Source organism: Nomascus leucogenys, chromosome 11 (assembly GCF_006542625.1).
Source record: "Nomascus leucogenys isolate Asia chromosome 11, Asia_NLE_v1, whole genome shotgun sequence".
NCBI lineage: Eukaryota > Metazoa > Chordata > Mammalia > Primates > Hylobatidae > Nomascus > Nomascus leucogenys.
This window is the reverse complement of record NC_044391.1, coordinates 60549616-60568585: the sequence shown is the minus strand read 5'-3', so window position 1 is coordinate 60568585 and position 18970 is coordinate 60549616. Positions and strand designations below refer to the sequence as shown.

The 18970-nt window shown below is 38.5% G+C and overlaps 1 protein-coding gene across 1 annotated transcript in view; it reads left to right on the top strand.

Moving 5' to 3' along the window:
* The window catches only part of SLC2A13 (solute carrier family 2 member 13), a 365815-nt gene that overhangs the window by 276115 nt on the left and 70730 nt on the right, over positions 1-18970 (top strand). The window contains exon 7 of the mRNA XM_003252302.4: positions 7514-7639. Coding sequence (XP_003252350.2) covers positions 7514-7639 — 126 coding nt within the window. The remainder of the gene's footprint in view (positions 1-7513; positions 7640-18970) is intronic.

The following is an 18970-nucleotide window of genomic DNA, read 5'->3' as shown; positions in this document are numbered from 1 at the left end:
GATAATTGGGCAATTGGAAGTGTAGTTCTGGCACTTAGGGAAGAGAAACGAAGTAAAGAAAGAGGTCATGGAGGCTCAGTTTATTGGTTATAGCAATGGTCATGTAAAGTTGATATTTCCCAGCAAAGTAATGAAAGTAGATGGCCCAGAACAGAAGCAAAGGAGAAAGAAAAGATGAAGATGCCGCCATCTGAGAGGTGGGAGAAACATAAAGGGAATAGTGTCAAGCAGCACAAGGGATGAGAACATTGTAGGAAAGAGGGAAAATTTTTAGAAAATCTTATCACAAAATGATAATAGTATGTTGGAAAAGTGCTCCGAGTTACCCATGAGACAACCACCAGCAGTCTCTGGGAGAGCAGCTTTAATGGAGTGGAGAGGATAATTTGCTTCATGAAATTAGTACCAGTAGGCCCCTAGCCTTTTAAACTCATTTCCAACTATTTACTCAGGTGTCTAAGATTTTTTTTTATTCTCGTGAGTTTCCTACTCACATGGTTAAACAGGGAGAGGAAATCAACGGACATGTATGCTCTGGCAGGGAAAGAAGGCAGGTGTTCCAGAGTTGTTTTCAGTTCTGATACAGGAATCTGTCCTTCACGAGGCTCCAAGCAAGGCGTTGGAGTCCCTGTCCCCACTAATAGTGGCAGTGTTCTCTGGTAAACCAGATTCCAAGTCACCTGCTGAAGCTGGTGCGAGCAGTGAGGAAGGGGATAGTAGAGTTTGGAAGTTTGGGAATAGCTCTTAGGGGAAAGAGAGTGACATTATTGCACAAAATAGGGTGTCGATTCATGCATAAAGAAGGAGTGAGTGAACACAATTACCTGCAGAAAATGAAATTGGACCTGTGGCCATGGATCATTCCTACATCTGTGTTTGCCACCATTGATTTTCTGAAATTTAGGGCATTCTAGAGACAGGCATTTTAAGATCAAGCACTGTTCTTAGTGCTCCATCTCATTGAGTTTAATGAGACATACTTAAAAACAAATGGACCGTTTTGCAGAGGGCTGAGTTCACACCCAACTTCACAGAGTAGAAACTAAAAATGTTCTAAATTAACTCAAATCAATTTTTAAAAGATTTTCTGAGCAGAGAGCACATTTGGCTAAGACCCTGGGTGCCACGTGAAACATATAAACGATTGATTGAATGAAAATAGGCCATCCTTTCTCTTCCTTAGACACTAAGCAGCCTTTTGTCCTGCTCTTTTTTACTTTAATTGGAAGCATTTTTAGGTTTTAGAGCCAGTTTTGTTCTAAATATATGAATACCTATTTTTCCCCTTTCTGAAAAGTCAGAGATTTTCTCCCTTTCTGAAAAGAAAGGCTAGAGATTGAAAAGTTAAATATTTCTTCTCTGCAACTAGTAAGAAAAGAACCATTTGGTTCTAACTGTACTTGCCTGGACTCTGTAATTTCCTCTATTTGAGTTTCTAATATATCTGCATTCAGTTCCCCCAGTACTCACATCCCACAGTAGAGGAGCATCATTGGCTATTGTCTAATTTCCCCAAGGGAAAGGTGTCTACAATTGAGAAAAATAGTCTGAATTCCAGGCACACTTATTTACTACAAACTCTCTAAATATTGTAATGTCCTTTTACTATGAGATTTTGCAGGCTGTGATTTCAAAGAGAGCTCTTTCTTTCTCTGGCTTTTCTGTGTGGGCCTCAACGAAACTGGCCGTTGCTGCTGTTGTTGCTATCTGAAAGTGAGTTATCAAAATTACTAACCAATTCCATTTTGGGTGTTAATCAAATATTTGTGGCTTTCACCACTTGGCAATTTAAAAACCATGCTCAGCTTAAAATACCCTTTGACAATTGCTTTTGCTTTCTTTTTATTTCATTCTGAAAATGACTAATATATTTAACTCAATTCATCTACCTCCTAAAATTATTTTCCATAAACCAAGTACAAACTAGCATATGAACCTACAAGAATGCCTTGATTTCTAGAGCTGTTGTGCATTGGTTAATTCAATAAATATATATTGGGGATCCACCCTGCAGGGGGCTGCATGCTGTTCTCCAGATACAGAGTTGGTAAGCATGGCCTTATACCATGGGTGCTCAGAATCTATTTTGCTTACCAGTCAGTAAAGAGCATTGTATGTTACGATGAGGGCCATCTCCATCAGCTTTACTGAATGTGGATTAGCCTGAAATTTAAACTGTATATCAATAAGGAGAACTCCATTTTATTTAATTCATTCCGCAATTCCTTTTATAAAGCATAGTCCTTATGTAAATATCTTCATATTCATTTCTCTTATAAATGTAAAGTTTCCTAATGTAGAACATACCTATAATTTCTGCCCTTGAAATTAGTATGTAAATGTTTGTGAGAAGTTGCAGCATTCTAATAGGTTTTTACACTGTTAAGGTTTGTGTGAATTTAGGGTTAGATCATAGGTATTTCTGTCTTTTTCTTTCATGTACAATCTTAGAACTGGGTGGATTGTTAGAGAATGTGTGCTCTTGAGATAGAAAACTTTGAAGTCTAGAATTTAGAACTTAGTCCAGGTCACACTGTGAAAGGGGACAAATAGGCCTGATATCTGCTTTTCACCAAAACAAACAAAAAGAGAAGATTTCAGTCTATGCTTAGAATATTCTTATGAGCATTGACTTTGTGCCAATGTATTTAAATTCTCAGTTTTTATATTTAGAAAACCTTACCTAAATTCATCAGGCCACGTTCAAGAAAGGCTTATAGAGCAAATCTTGAGTCAAAAATATAATAACCATTTCTAGAAGTTGTTCCTTTTTAAAAATGCCGTTGTTAAAGCTGTCGTTATAATACATGCTCTCTGTAAAAGGTCAATTAGCAGATTCCCCAGGATATTTAAAGTTTTGTGCCACCTTCTAAATGTCAAGTTGAAGTTGGGAATCTTGTAATATTTGGAAGAATTTTGCGATAAAATAGTCTATATGATGAAACAAAAATTCCAGGTCAAGGATGAAAGAGTGGTAGGAAATCTTGTCTTTCCTCCAGAAGACGGAGGCAGATAAGGGCTTAGTCCAGATTAGCACAAATACAGTTCCCACACCGAGCCCCACTCCTTGGAATGGGAAGGAAATTGAACACTTTTTGATACTTGACCTCCTTTCCCTGAACGACATGGTACGGAGGGGCAGTATGGAGTAGCAGAAGGAATAGTTTTTCATGCTTTTTTAATAAAAGAAAGGCTTTACGCCTGCACATACACTATGGAGTATGTTTTGGGAGAGGTTTGAAAGGATAAAGGGAAGAAAATAACTAGTGAGACTTGGTGTTGGTCCTGGTTATGGCCAGGGAAATGAAATTAAAAGTTTGGTTCATGACTTCGAGCATTTGTTTTCAGAGCCTGGAGGAAAAGAGGTGAGGATAGATATGGATGTAGAAATCCTTGTTTCTGAGTTTAAATGTGAGAAAATTCATGCCTAGTCCCTTCAGTTTTTTGCTGAGAAGATGTAAGGGAGAAAAAATAATATCTTTTTTTGACCTATCTCAAGAGTCATAATGGGCATTACTGTAACAAAAGAGAGATTAACAAGAGAAAAGCATAACAAATGTATTTAACCAAAGTTTGATGTGACACAGCCTTCAGGCATGAAGATTGCACCCAGGGAAAACTGGATATTTTTATGAACAGTTGTTGGAAATAAGAGTGGAGAACAAAAGGGTATGATCTAATAGTAATAACCTGGGAAGAACTCAGCGAGGCCTGTTTGTTGAGATCCTTCTTGGCCTCTGGGTATAGAGAAGGAACCCTATAGACTGAGGGTCTTACGACCTACTTTCAGAGGATGTAGGTCGGAGATTTTGGTTTTTGTTTTTTTTTATGACCGTGCTTCAGAGGCAAAAGTGTGGAAAAGATTAGGGTGTGAGCTCCAAGGTGCCATGTTATGGAGTAGCATGTTCTGAGCCCCAACAAAGACAAGGCCATCTTCTAAGAAATTTGTGGAGGAATAAGGATTGGGATTCAAAGAGAACTGTGGGTGTTTGGGAAATCTGTCTATTACTGGGGACAGGAAAAGTTTCCTGGCAACAGTGAGTATCCAGCCAAGGTTGAAAACTTTGAATGTGTATTTGTATCAATATGCCTGGTTGTGTTATTTCTCTGCCAGTACAGAATAGTCTAGAGGTTGAAAAGTGTTCAGAAAGAGCCAAACATGAAGTTCTGCAGGGTGGCTGTAATAGAGGAACCTAAATATGAAGACATTGAGGATCTGGTGAGAGTGGTTAGAGGGATTCACATGAAGTTTCCATAGAGAGGGAAGCAGAGCCATGGAGTGGGTGAGAGATCAGTGGGGAATGAATGTTGAAGGTCTCTTTGAGGTAGCAGAGCAGTTGTTCTTGGAGTAAGGAAGTTAGGGAATTTAAAAAAAGGGTTGACATATCTGCACAGGGGATCTATTATAGGTGTTCTAGATTAGGGATCAGCAAACTTTTACTATAAAAAGGGCCAGATAGGAAATATTTTCAGCTTTGCAGGCCATATCATTTTTGTTACAACTTCTCAGCTCCGTCCTGAAAGCATGAAGGCAGTCATAAACAATAAGTAAACAAATGGACATGGCTGTGTTTCTGTAAACCTTTTTTACAGAGTAAGTGGTACGCCAGATTGTTCTCAACAGTCGTAGTTTGCTGACGCCAGGTCATAGATGATAATAATTTCCAGGATGTGGATAAATGTAAGCAGAAGTAAAGACTTAGAAATCAGGGGGCTAAGAAACTTTAAGATGTGTATATTGACTAAACCCATCTAGATCCGGATTTTTGAGAATCCATTTGAGGCTGGTGATCATGAATTATAGAAGAGCTACTCATCTGCTCTATAGTGTGACTCCTTCAGCTACATTTGGCTGTGTGGGTGAAGTCACAGATAAGGCAAATGTTTGCATTCATATAGGGCTAGGATTTTGCCAGATGGGTATAATGGAATGATAGAGGAGAAGGGAAATTTAGGATATTGAAATGATGGGAAGTGGTCAGTAAGCTAAAGAAAAGGAGAAAACTGGTGATAGAGAGCAAGTAGAGGGGTCAGTTAACTGGTGGTCATCAGGAGGTCTAATAGAGCCCAAATCAGCTTCACGAGGGCAGTGACTGTGTTTTGTTCACTCACATGTCCCAGCACCTAGCATAGTGTGTGGCACATAGTAGGTCACAGGAAGGTCACTTAATAAGCAAGCAGGAAAGGTGGGAAGTTGGGGTCACATTTGGATGAACGATGGAGGAAGTTATTTGTTATGGATGACATCTCATATGTCTGAAATGCACACACAATAAGTTCTCCGTAATTATTAGCCTTTATCATTATGCTTTTTGGACTTTTATAGGGACTACATATTTTCAGAGAAATAAAATTGAGAACAATTTCTCTGCAAATGAGTGAGTTGACCTTTCCCAAATGAGTATCATTTAAGGCCATTGGAACAATTAGTGTTGTTAAATTTAACCTCATATGGATAGAATATGAAACAAAATACTAGTAGAAATTATCTCCCTTTCCAAATTAGCCTAGTCTGGTTCTCAAAGCCAGACACTCAATGTACTTACTTCTAAAGCCTTCAGTTGTCTAGTTTAGTGTGCTTATCACAGGTGTGGAAAATTTTATATTTACATTGCTCAATCACCTCTCAGTACATTTGAATGGCCTCTCTTTTGCTTTTTGTCTGGGCTGAAGTCTCATTCAAAAATAGGGGTGACTGTCTACCTCAGGAAGAGTTTACAGGAGGGAGAAGGCTGAAATGATAACAAATCTGATTTTTAAACCATGCCAGTTGTGTTAGTCTGTTTTTGTTGTTATAAAGGAATACCTGAGACTGGGTAATTTATAAAGAAAAGAGGTTTAATTGGCTCATCGTTCTCCAGGCTGCACAGGAAGCATGGTGCTGACATCTGCTTCTGGTGAGGGCATCAGGAAGCTTATAATAGAAGGCTAAGGGGGAACAGCCACCTCACATAGTGAAAGTGGGAGCAAGAGAGAGAAGAGGGAGATTCCAGACTCTTTTTAACAACCAGATCTCATGTGAACTGTGTGAGAATTCACTCATCACCACGGGGATGGCACTAAAGCATTCATCATGAGGGATCTTCCCCCCACAATTCAATACCTCCCACCAGGCCCTACCTCCAACTTTGGGGATTACAATTCAAGATGAGATTTGGAAGGGACCAACATAAAAACCCTATCACCAGTGCTTTCACATTTAGTTAAATGAATCAAAAAAGTATTTTGATTTTGAACATTAAGAAATATTCTTTCATATCCTTTTCAGACAACTTGTATGTCTTTTGGATCTTTTTCAGATTACCTGTTTCTCCTTTCACAACCCATAGTATCATGACTTGTACACAGTAAATATTTAATAAGTCTGTGCTGACTGATCTTTAATGACAACATAAGCAGTTCTCTGAAATGCCCTTTGCTCTACCTCTTTGCCTGGTAAATTTATTTTATGATTTGGTTTCAATGTCACATTTAAAACGGTTCCCAGCTCTCATCGTTAAAATGAATCGGCCCCTGTTCCAGGTAGCTTATACCCAGTTTCCATTACATTGTCACTGTTCATCTGTTTCTCATTCTTGCCTTTTATCTACCAAGGAGCAGGGATTTGGGCTTATTCATCTTTAGTATCTCTGATACCTTGCATGTGCTTGCCATCTGTAAAGTGCTCCAGAATTGCCTGGCAAATGACTGTGTGACAGGGAGAAAACTCATTCTATAAGCATGATGTAGGCTTTAGTTGGCAAACCCTGCCCTCTAAAGGTTTTTGCTTCTTTAAATTTTTTCTGCAGTTAGAATACTGCTGTCAAATGAGCAATGACTAACTGATTATGACTTTGTGATCCAATTAGCAGATGTGATTAGGGGATGGTTAGCCTTTGTTTCTATACCTACTTCTTTTAAATTAAGAATAATTCATCATTGATACTCAGTATATCTTTGCTGAAAGCAGATTTCACCAAGATGTTAACAGTGGCCATATTTGAGTAGTAGTATTTTTATTTAACTGTTTTCTTTAGACATAATGTTTTTCATTGTTTGAATTTTCTTTTTCAGGATATGTATTCGAAAAAAACTATTTTCATTTTTTAAAATAGATGGTGTATGAGGTAGACAATTGAGAGAAATGAATGATTTGGTGCAACTTGGAACCAGTCAGGGCTGGATCACAATGAGCCAGTCTACAGTTTGGTAACAAATCTCAGTGGTTTAGGAAAGCAAAAGTTTATTTGCTGCAGATTGACAGGGACTCTTCTACATTCAGTCTCTCAGATCCAAGCCTCCTTCAGCTCAAAGTGACTTCCAAAGTTGCTGTGGCCAAAAAAGGGAGAAATCGAAGAGACCAGCCAGCTCTCACCTGGCTCAGCGCATGTCACTTTCCTTGGCCAAAACAAGTCCCAAGGCCCCAAGCTTACTGCACAAGAGAGTGGAAAATGCAGAGAAGCACATGGAATCCAGTATATGGTGAGCACCAGTTGTCTCTGCCAACATGACGGTAACTCTTTTCATTTTTCAGTTACTGTAATGAATGTATGTTGGATCCAGACTGCGGTTTCTGCTACAAGATGAACAAATCAACTGTCATTGACTCCTCCTGTGTTCCAGTTAATAAAGCATCTACAAATGAGGCAGCCTGGGGCAGGTATATCACTCATTTTACCATATGAATATATAATATTTCAAAATGAGGCTTATGTTTAAGTTTTCAGAGTGCTTGCACTTATAGCAGTTCTTTTAAACTGGCCTTCATAACTACATTACTTTGCAGCGTATACTGGTGATAGTGGATGCAAAGCATTGCAATTGTGTGTTTCACACAGAGTAGAAAGCACTCGGGCCTAGACTTTTGGAGACTCAGATTTCTCTAATAAGGTATAGGAGTTTGGATCTTTAGTTTTAGGCAGCTGTTCACAAATACTGCCAAGGCAATTTCTCCCACTGCATATTGTTTAATTGCACTGTATTTCCAAACTCCCAAGCTTTTAAATGAAAGAAAACTGTAAAGTCAAAATGAATTACTATCACATTAGGCCGGGCACAGTGCATCACAACTATAATTGCAGCACTTTGGGAGGCTGAGGCAGGCAGATCACTTGAGGTCAGGAGTTTGAGACCACCCTGGCCAACATGGTGAAACCCCACCTCTACAAAAATACAAAAATTAGCTGAGAGTGGTGGCACATGCCTGTAATCCCAGCTGCTCAGGAGCCTGAGGCAGGAGAATCACTTGAACCTGGGAGATAGAGATTGCAGTGAGCTGAGATCAAACCACTGCACTCCAGCCTGGACAACAGAGCGAGACTCTGCCTCAAAAAAAAAAAAAAAGTATTACTGTCATGTTAAATTCTTTCGTGGAACTTTTTTTTTTATTCTTAGAGGCCTTTTCCAGGGTTCAGTGAAATTAAGCAAAATAAGGATAAAATGTGGTAATCATTGGCATGTAACTGGCTTGGGAGGCTAGAAACCTTAATGTTTTTGGTTTGTAGTAGATACATAAATGAAATATTAGTATAAAATAAATGTTCTCCAGATTTATGAACTAACATTTATATCCAGACGTATAAAATGTGTAAATGTTATCTGATATGGCTTTAATCTCTTTTGTGTTTTAAATTCCTATAAAATAATATGCTCTTATCTTGTCTCCTCATAGTACTGATAAAGGCAATGAAATCTGTAATAAAGTATTGTGTCTCATAGGAGCTATAAAATATAATGCAATAATTGTTTCATTAGAGAACTGCTCCAAAGAAGTAAATTATATGTTAGTTGAGTAAACATCCAGACCACATTTTAAATATACTAATTACAAAGAAATATGTAAAAGAAATACAATTAGTATTTTAAATGAACACTCAAAAGAGATTCTTTTAAAAATACTCAGTTTATAGTTTTCATCAGCCAAATTTTGTTAGTGAGTTAATTGATTAAATATTTCTAGATGTACTTGTTCACACCTTTAAACCTTTAGAGTTTTGTTTTTGCCAATAGGAAAAAGAAAACTGTTATTACTAGTCTAGAATTATAAACATGTTATGAAATCTGTTAAACAAAGAAATGTACATAGTTTCCTGTATTTTACATAATTAATTTATAAACTTATTAGAACTCTACTAAGTAGTAAGGAGGCACTAAAATTAGATGTTTCTCTTACCTTCAGTAGAAGGGTTAGAGGTCAGAGGCCTTGAAGCAGGAGTTTTGGCTTTTTTGCAAATAACAAATCATACAACTTTTTAGTAGAAATCTTTATTCCTTTATTTCAGAAAAATTAATTTAAAAACTCACTCTTAACATTTTATTTGTATTTTTATACCATCATCCTGTAACTGCACATAAATTAGAGAAAAGTAAGGCACAGATAATAACTAAGTAGCAAAAATAAAAATAACTAAAAAAAAAAAATGATGTTCACAGCATATCCTTACAACAGTCTCAAACTCTTTACAAAAAAAGAAAGAAAAAACACCCATGTTTTCTTACTCCTCCCTGTGCTGAGCAACAGTGCTCCTTCTAGGTGGGCCACTGCTATTGGTTACCTCCTTAGTCTTGGCTAGAAAAGAGCAAAAAGGCAGGATGTGTTTGCCATGAAAAATTCTTCAGATAGATTTTCCACATGTAGGGAAAATAATATTCAGTATATATAATAGTCAGTATTTTTGTTGGTTGATTGGTGGTTTGGTTGATAGATTTTATACAGTTACCTGGAATGGAACTCTAAGGGCAAAATCAACCATGACCTTGGATTCACATCTAGAGATATACTATCTCTAGATATTTCAAGGTTGAGTGTTGAGGCAATCCATAGCCATATATCCTGATCTCTAACTGTAGCTGTTTCCTGAAAAGACACCAGGTGGAATGGCAACACCATTGATGATGGAAATAGTATAATAATGTTGATGAACTCTGAATTGTCAATATAATGAAAATCATTTGTCCATATAATCAACTATGAGATTAGTTGGAAACAAAACTTTAAAGGTCCGTCAGTATGGTTTTCTATACCTACATTGTTAAATCTCAATGAAAACTTAAAAAAAAAATTTAGCAGACTTCTAGAAAATGCAGTAGACTGAGCTGATGCAGGAAAATCTCCTCCTGCCCACTACCTCCCCTTACACCTCCAACATGCATCCCACACACATACAAGTTTAACGCACAGCAGAACTTGAAAGAAATCCCCAAGCGTCACAAAAGAGTGGTTTTACTCTTGTGTAAACCATTCTGGTGGTGAGCCCAGATGGGAATATCAGAAGAGCATATAAGCCTTCCAGGTGAGGGGTTAGAGTTTTTAATGCTGATGGAGATAAGCTCCAGGCCTTGCCTCTGTAGCTACAAAGCACTATCCAGGTTCTGAAATAGGGACAAGAAAAATTCTAACTAGACTGGGCTTGGAAAGCTACCTACTTCTCTGCTGCTCACTTGGGACTACAAATGAAAATAATGGTACACATGAAAAAGCAAAACCAGGAGCCTCTGCTATGAGGGAGTGTGTGTTCTCGTTTCACACTGCCTTTGTGAAGTGGGAACCATGAGTTGAGAAACATAAACACTTAAATAAATAAATTGAATGAAAAGTAGGTCCTAAAGTGGAGACATCCATAGAGGCATGTTAGGAATCCACATGGAATTATCAGAACCCAGTGTACATGAGTTGTCCATGGGAAGCAACTCTTGGTAAATACAGGAGGATAGTCAGAGAGTATCAGGCTGGTGCAAAAGTTAACTGTGGTTTTGCTGTTACTTTTTGCCATTAAAAGTAATGGTAAAACCACAGTTAACTTTGGCACCAACCTAATAGAAACCACACCAATTATTGGAGACAAGGAAGCCACCAGGTGTGACAGATGGACAAATGAATACATAAAGAACCTTGCATTGCAAAAAAAAAAAACAAAAAAAATTGAAAGAGACTTTAAAAGAAATGAAGGAAATAGTGTATTTTTCAATTATACTGAAAGTTATATACTTATGATTGGTGCAGTATATATGTGTATTCTATATGACACATATATATGTTATAATTCAGCAATTTTTACATAAAAATAAAACTTGGGAAGCTGAAATTCTAGAGAAATGACATAGAATGTGGTATGAGAACTTTTAGAAAAAGCCTTCTAATGATTTTTTTTTATTATTATTATACTTTAAGTTTTAGGGTACATGTGCACAATGTGCAGGTTTGTTACATATGTATCCATGTGTAATGTTGTTTGTGTATTACATATGTATCCATGTGTAATGTTTGTTACATATGTATCCATGTGCCATGTTGGTGTGCTGCACCCATTAACTGGTCATTTAGCATTAGGTATATCTCCTAATGCTGTCCCTCCCCATTCCCCCCACCTCACAACAGTTCCCAGAGTGTGATGTTCCCCTTCCTGTGTCCATGTGTTCTCATTGTTCATTTCCCACCTATGAGTGAGAACATGCGGTGTTTGGTTTTTTTGTCCTGCGATAGTTTACTGAGAATGATGGTTTCCAGTTTCATCCATGTCCCTACAAAGGACATGAACTCATCATTTTTTATGGCTGCATAGTATTCCATGGTGTATATGTGCCACATTTTCTTAATCCAGTCTATCCTTGTTGGACATTTGGTTTGGTTCCAAGTCTTTGCTATTGTGAATAGTGCCGCAATAAACATACGTGTGCATGTGTCTTTATAGCAGCATGATTTGTAGTCCTTTGGGTATATCCCCAGTAATGGGATGGCTGGGTCAAATGGTATTTCTAGTTCGAGATCCCTGAGGAATCGCCACACTGACTTCCACAATGGTTGAACTAGTTTACAGTCCCACCAACAGTGTAAAAGTGTTCCTATTTCTCCACATCCTCTCCAGCACCTGTTGTTTCCTGACTTTTTAATGATGGCCATTCTAACTGGTGTGAGATGGTATCTCATTGTGGTTTTGATTTGCATTTCTGTGATGGCCAGTGATGATGAGCATTTTTTCATGTGTTTTCTGGCTGCATAAATGTCTTCTTTTGAGAAGTGTCTGTTCATGTCCTTCGCCCACTTTTTGATGGGGTTGTTTTTTTCTTGTAAATTTGTTTGAGTTCATTATAGATTCTGGATATTAGCCCTTTGTCAGATGAGTAGGTTACGAAAATTTTCTCCCATTCTGTAGGTTGCCTGTTCACTCTGATGGTAGTTTCTTTTGCTGTGCAGAAGCTCTTTAGTTTAATTAGATCCCATTTGTCAATTTTGGCTTTTGTTGCCATTGCTTTTGGTGTTTTAGACATGCAGTCCTTGCCCATGCCTATGTCCTGAATGGTACTGCCTAGGTTTTCTTCCATGGTTTTTATGGTTTTAGGTCAAACATGTAAGCCTTTAATCCACCTTGAATTAATTTTTGTATAAGGTGTAAGGAAGGGATCCAGATTCAGCTCTCTACATATGGCTAGCCAGTTTTCCCAGCACCATTTATTAAACAGGGAATCCTTTTCCCATTGCTTGTTTTTGTCAGGTTTGTCAAAGATCGGATAGTTGTAGATATGCAGCATTATTTCTGAGGGCTCTGTTCTGTTCCATTGATCTATGTCTCTGTTGTGGTACCAGTACCATGCTGTTTTGGTTACTGTAGCCTTGTAGTATAGTTTAAAGTCAGGTAGGGTGATGCCTCCAGCTTTGTTCTTTTGGCTTAGGATTGACTTGGCGATGCGGGCTCTTTTTTGGTTCCATATGAACTTTAAAGTAGTTTTTTCCAATTCTTTGAAGAAAGTCATTGGTAGCTTGATGGGGATGGCATTGAATCTATAAATGACCTTGGGCAGTATGGCCATTTTCACGATATTGATTCTTCCAACCCATGAGCATGGAATGTTCCTACATTTGTTTGTTTCCTCTTTTATTTCATTGAGCAGTGGTTTGTAGTTCTCCTTGAAGAGGTCCTTCACGTCCCTGGTAAGTTGCATTCCTAGGTATTTTATTCTCTTTGAAGCAATTGTGAATGGTAGTTCACTCATGATTTGGCTCTCTGTTTGTCTGTGATTGGTGTACAAGAATGCTTGTGATTTTTGTACATTGATTTTGTATCCTGAGACTTTGCTGAAGTTGCTTATCAGCTTAAGGAGATTTTGGGCTGAGACAGTGGGGTTTTCTAGATATACAATCATATCATCCGCAAACAGGGACAATTTGACTTCCTCTTTTCCTAATTGAATACCCTTTATTTCCTTCTCCTGCCTGATTGCCCTGGCCAGAACTTCCAGCACTATGTTGACTAGGAGTGGTGAGAGAGGGCATCCCTGTCTTGTGCCAGTTTTCAAAGGGAATGCTTCCAGTTTTTGCCCATTCAGTATGATATTGGCTGTGGGTTTGTCATAGATAGCTCTTATTATTTTGAGATACGTCCCATCAATACCTAATTTATTGAGTGTTTTTAGCATGAAGAGTTGTTGAATTTTGTCAAAGGCCTTTTCTGCATCTATTGAGATAATCATGTGCTTTTTGTCTTTCGTTCTGTTTATATGCTGGATTACATTTATTGATTTGCATATGTTGAACCAGCCTTGCATCCCGGGGATGAAGCCCACTTGATCATGGTGTGTAAGCTTTTTGATGTGCTGCTGTATTCGGTTTGCCAGTATTTTATTGAGGATTTTTGCATCAATATTCATCAAGGATATTGATCTGAAATTCTCTTTTTTGGTTGTGTCTCTGCCAGGCTTTGGTATCAGGATGATGCTGGCCTCACAAAATGTGTTAGGGAGGATTCCCTCCTTTTCTATCGATTGGAATAGTTTCAGAAGGAATGGTACCAGTTCCTCCTTGTACCTCTGGTAGAATTCGGCTGTGAATCCATCAGGTCCTGGACTCTTTTTGGTTGGTAAGCTCTTGATTATTGCCACAATTTCAGAGCCTGTTATTGGTCTATTCAGAGATTCAACTTCTTCCTGGTTTAGTCTTGGGAGGGTGTATTTGTCAAGGAATTTGTCCATTTCTTCTAGATTTTCTAGTTTATTTGCGTAGAGGTGTTTGTAGTATTCTCTGATGGTAGATTGTATTTCTGTGGGATCGGTGGTGATATCCTCTTTTTCATTTTTTGTTGCGTCTATTTGATTCTTCTCTCTTTTCTTCTTTATTAGTCTTGCTAGCGGTCTATCAATTTTGTTGATCTTTTCAAAAAACCAGCTCCTGGATTCATTAATTTTTTGAAGGGTTTTTTGTGTCTCTATTTCCTTCAGTTCTGCTCTGATTTTAGTTACTTCTAGCATTCTGCTAGCTTTTGAATGTGTTTGCTCTTGCTTTTCTAGTTCTTTTAATTGTGATGTTAGCGTGTCAATTTTGGATCTTTCCTGCTTTCTCTTGTGGGCATTTAGTGCTATAAATTTCCCTCTACACACTGCTTTGAATGTGTCCCAGAGATTCTGGTATGTTGTGTCTTTGTTCTCGTTGGTTTCAAAGAACATCTTTATTTCTGCCTTCATTTCATTATGTACCCAATAGTCATTCAGGAGCAGGTTGTTCAGTTTCCATGTAGTTGAGCAATTTTGAATGAGTTTCTTAATCCTGAGTTCTAGTTTGATTGCACTGTGGTCTGAGAGATGGTTTGTTATAATTTCTGTTCTTTTACATTTGCTGAGGAGTGCTTTACTTCCAACTATGTGGTCAATTTTGGAATAAGTGTGGTGTGGTGCTGAAAAAAATGTATATTCTGTTGATTTGGGGTGGAGAGTTCTGTAGATGTCTATTAGGTCCGCGTGGTGCAGAGCTGAGTTCAATTCCTGGGTATCCTTGTTAACTTTCTGTCTCATTGATCTGTCTAATGTTGACAGTGGGGTGTTAAAATCTCCCATTATTATTGTGTGGGAGTTTAAGTCTCTTTGTTGGTCACTCAGGACTTGCTTGATGAACCTGGGTGCTCCTGTGTTGGGTGCATATATATTCAGGATAGTTAGCTCTTCTTGTTGAATTGATCCCTTTACCATTATGTAATGGCCTTCTTTGTCTCTTTTGATCCTTGTTGGTTTAAAGTCTATTTTATCAGAGACTAGGATTGCAACCCCTGCCTTTTTTTGTTTTCCATTTGCTTGGTAGATCTTCCTCCATCTCTTTATTTTGAGCCTATGTGTGTCTCTGCACGTGGGATGGGTTTCCTGAATACAGCACACTGATGGGTCTTGACTCCTTATCCAATTTGCCAGTCTGTGTCTTTTAATTGGAGCATTTAGCCCATTTACATTTAAAGTTAATATTGTTATGTGTGAATTTGATCCTGTCATTATGATGTTAGCTGGTTATTTTGCTCGTTAGTTGATGTAGTTTCTTCCTAGCCTCGATGGTCTTTACAATTTGGCATGTTTTTGCAGTGGCTGGTACAGTTTGTTCCTTTCCATGTTTAGTGCTTCCTTCAGGAGCTCTTTTAGGGCAGGCCTGGTGGTGACAAAATCACTCAGCATTTGCTTGTCTGTAAAGTATTTTATTTCTCCTTCACTTATGAAGCTTAGTTTGGCTGGATATGAGATTCTGGGTTGAAAATTCTTTTCTTTAAGAATGTTGAATATCGGCCCCCACTCTCTTCTGGCTTGTAGAGTTTCTGCCTAGAGATCAGCTGTTAGTCTGATGGGCTTCCCTTTGTGGGTAACCGGACCTTTCTCTCTGGCTGCCCTTAACATTTTTTCCTTCATTTCAACTTTGGTGAATCTGACAATTATGTGTCTTGGAGTTGCTCTTCTCGAGGAGTATCTTTGTGGCGTTCTCTGTATTTCCTGAATCTGAATGTTGGCCTGCCTTGCTAGATTGGGGAAGTTCTCCTTGATAATATCTTGCAGAGTGTTTTCCAACTTGGTTCCATTCTCCCCGTCACTTTCAGGTATACCAATCAGACGTAGGTTTGGTCTTTTCACATAGTTCCATATTTCTTGGAGGCTTTGTTCGTTTCTTTTTATCCTTTTTTCTCTAAACTTTCCCTTCTCGCTTCCTTTCATTCATTTCATCTTCCATCGCTGATACCCTTTCTTCCAGTTGATCGCATCTGCTACTGAGGCTTCTGCAATCTTCTTGTTGTTCTCGAGCCTTGGCTTTCAGCTCCATCAGCTCCTTTAAGCCCTTCTCTGCATTGGTTATCTTAGTTATACATTCACCTATTTTTTTTTCGAAGTTTTTAACTTCTTTGCCATTGTTGAATTTCCTCCCGTAGCTTGGCATAGTTTGATCATCTGAAGCCTTCTCTCAACTCATCAAAGTCATTCTCCATCCAGCTTTGTTCCGTTGCTGGTGAGGAACTGCATTCCTTTGGAGGAGGAGAGGTGCCCTGCTTTTTAGAGTTTCCAGTTTTTCTGCTCTGTTTTCTCCCCATCTTTGTAGGTTTTTCTACTTTTGGTCTTCGACGATGGTGATGTACACATGGGTTTTTGGTGTGGGTGTCCTTTCTGTTTGTTAGTTTTCCTTCTACCAGACAGGACCCTCAGCTGCAGGTCTGTTGGAGTTTGCTAGAGGTCCACTCCAGACCCTGTTTTGCTGGGTGTCAGCAGCGGTGGCTACAGAACAGCGGATTTTCGTGAGATCACAAATTGAGCTGTCTGATCGTTCCTCTGGAAGTTTTGTCTCAGAGGAGTACCTGGCCGAGTGAGGTGTCAGTCTGTCCCTACTGGGGGGTGCCTCCCAGTTAGGCTGCTCGGGGGTCAGGGACCCACTTTAGGAGGCAGTCTGCCCATCCTCAGATCTCCAGCTGCGTGCTGGGAGAACCACTACTCTCCTCAAAGCTGTCAGACAGGGACATTTAAGTCTGCAGAGGTTCCTGCTGTCTTTTTGTTTGTCTGTGCCCTGCCCCCAGAGGTGGAGCCTACAGAGGCAGGCAGGCCTCCTTGAGCTGTGGTGGGCTCCACTCAGTTTGAGCTTCCTGGCTGCTTTGTTTACCTAAGCAAGCCTGGGCAATGGTGGGCACCCCTCCCCTAGCCTCACTGCCGCCTTGCAGTTTGATCTCAGACTGCTGTGCTAGCAATCAGCGAGACTCCATGGGCATAGGACCCTCCGAGTCAGGTGCGGGACACAATCTCTTGGTGTGCTGTTTTCCAAGCCCATTGGAAAAGCGCAGTATTAGGGTGGGAGTGACCCGATTTTCCAGGTGCTGTCTGTTACCCCTTTCTTTGACTTGGAAAGGGAACTCCCTGACCCCTTGCACTTCCCAAGTGAGGCAATGCCTCGCCCTGCTTCAGCTCATGCAGGGTGCGCTGCACCAACTCTTTGCACCCACTGTTTGGCACTCCCTAGTGAGATGAACCCAGTACCTCAGATGGAAATGCAGAAGTCACCCGTCTTCTGCGTCGCTCACGCTGGGAGCTGTAGGCCAGAGCTGTTCCTGTTTGGCCATCTTGGCTCCACCCCGCCTTCTAATGATTTTTTAAAATTTTTCTGTTTTTTGTTTTTTGTTTCTTTTTTTCAGAAAGAAATTGAGATTACAATTAGTTTTTCAATTTGTTAAATATAGATGTTAAAAGTTTAAGAGTAAACTCTTAAAATATGAACTATTAGAGGTAGAAATAACAGACTCAAAGTATAGTAAGAGAGGAAGGGGCAAAATAAACCCAGAAAAATTACATCTAAATGTAACTGTTTTTACAATTAAACCAATTAAACACAATTGTAAAAGACAAAAATCTTCATATTGAATTTTTTAATACAGTTGTATGCTGTTTACAGGGGACAGTCACAGAAAGGTTAGAAATACAGAAATAAGAGGAAAGAAAAAATTAGATAAGTACTAAGTCAAAAAAATAAAGAAAGCAGAGACTAGAGTATTTAGAAAATTTACAAGCTTGATAGGAGAGTCAAATAGAACCTAATGTAGAGAATGTCATTCTTTTTAAGAAAACATGGAACACTTCTGAAAATTTACCATGTTCAAGCACAAAGAGTAAATTCAATAAGCTTATATAAATGTATAGATACTTCAGTAAATTATAAGTAAATCCAAATAATCAATATCATCCAGAACATGTTTTCTAATAAAAATGCAATAAAACTACAAAACAATGGAAAGATATTTATCACCCCTTCTAGTTTAGCTTGGGAACTAAAATAAACAAAACACCCAAAAAGCAACTTCAAATTAATTAATAGGTTTAGAAGAAATCACAATGCAAAACAAGATGTTAAAATTAATAACTAAACAGATCCACAAGAGGTTAGAAGTAGAACACAGAGGAAGCCTGTAGAGTTAGCAGAGGATGGGAAGTGCAAAGCAAAGAAATACTCGGAAGGATCAAAAAATAAAAATTCTTAAAGAAGACGAATAAAATGGAGAAACTTCTTGCAATACTAATCAAGAAGAGAGAGAAGGCACAAACAATATTTAGAATAAAAAAGATGTATAACAATGGATAGTAAAGATTTTTAAATTCATAAGAGAATACTATGAACAGTGTTCTCCAGTGCATTTGAAAACAGATAAATGGACAGTTTTCCAGAAAAAATGTAATTTTCCAAAACCAATTCTGAACCTCTGTGAAGTGAGTGATTTCTATACCCTACTTACAGGTGAGAATAGTGTTGCTTAGAGGGTCTCAATGACTTTCTCAAAGTCAAAAGGCCGGTAAGTCCACTTCTTATAGGGGAGCAACAATTGAGTAGTGGAAAGATACACCTTTTAGATTCAGACAGTTTCCAATTTCTAAGTTAAAGAAAGTATGTTATTGACAAATCAGGCATTAGAATGTTTTTTTTCTGTATTTGTCTGTGTCTATTTATCCGCCTCCCTACCTCCTGACTCTCTATATATACAAAACCATAAATAATCTATTCTGAAACTTCAAACCTCCTGACTATTTAAAATAGTATTGCCAATGAGGGACACTTTCTTAATGCGCTGATTCAGTATTTGTTTCCTATAATACAGCACTTTAGCTCTGTAATTAGAAACACTAAAATAGCTAGATAGATTCCCTATTTGGCAATTCATTGTTTACCGTATTCATTCAGCAGAGACATTTTTCTCAAAGCTGCACTCTGATGTAACACCCAGCC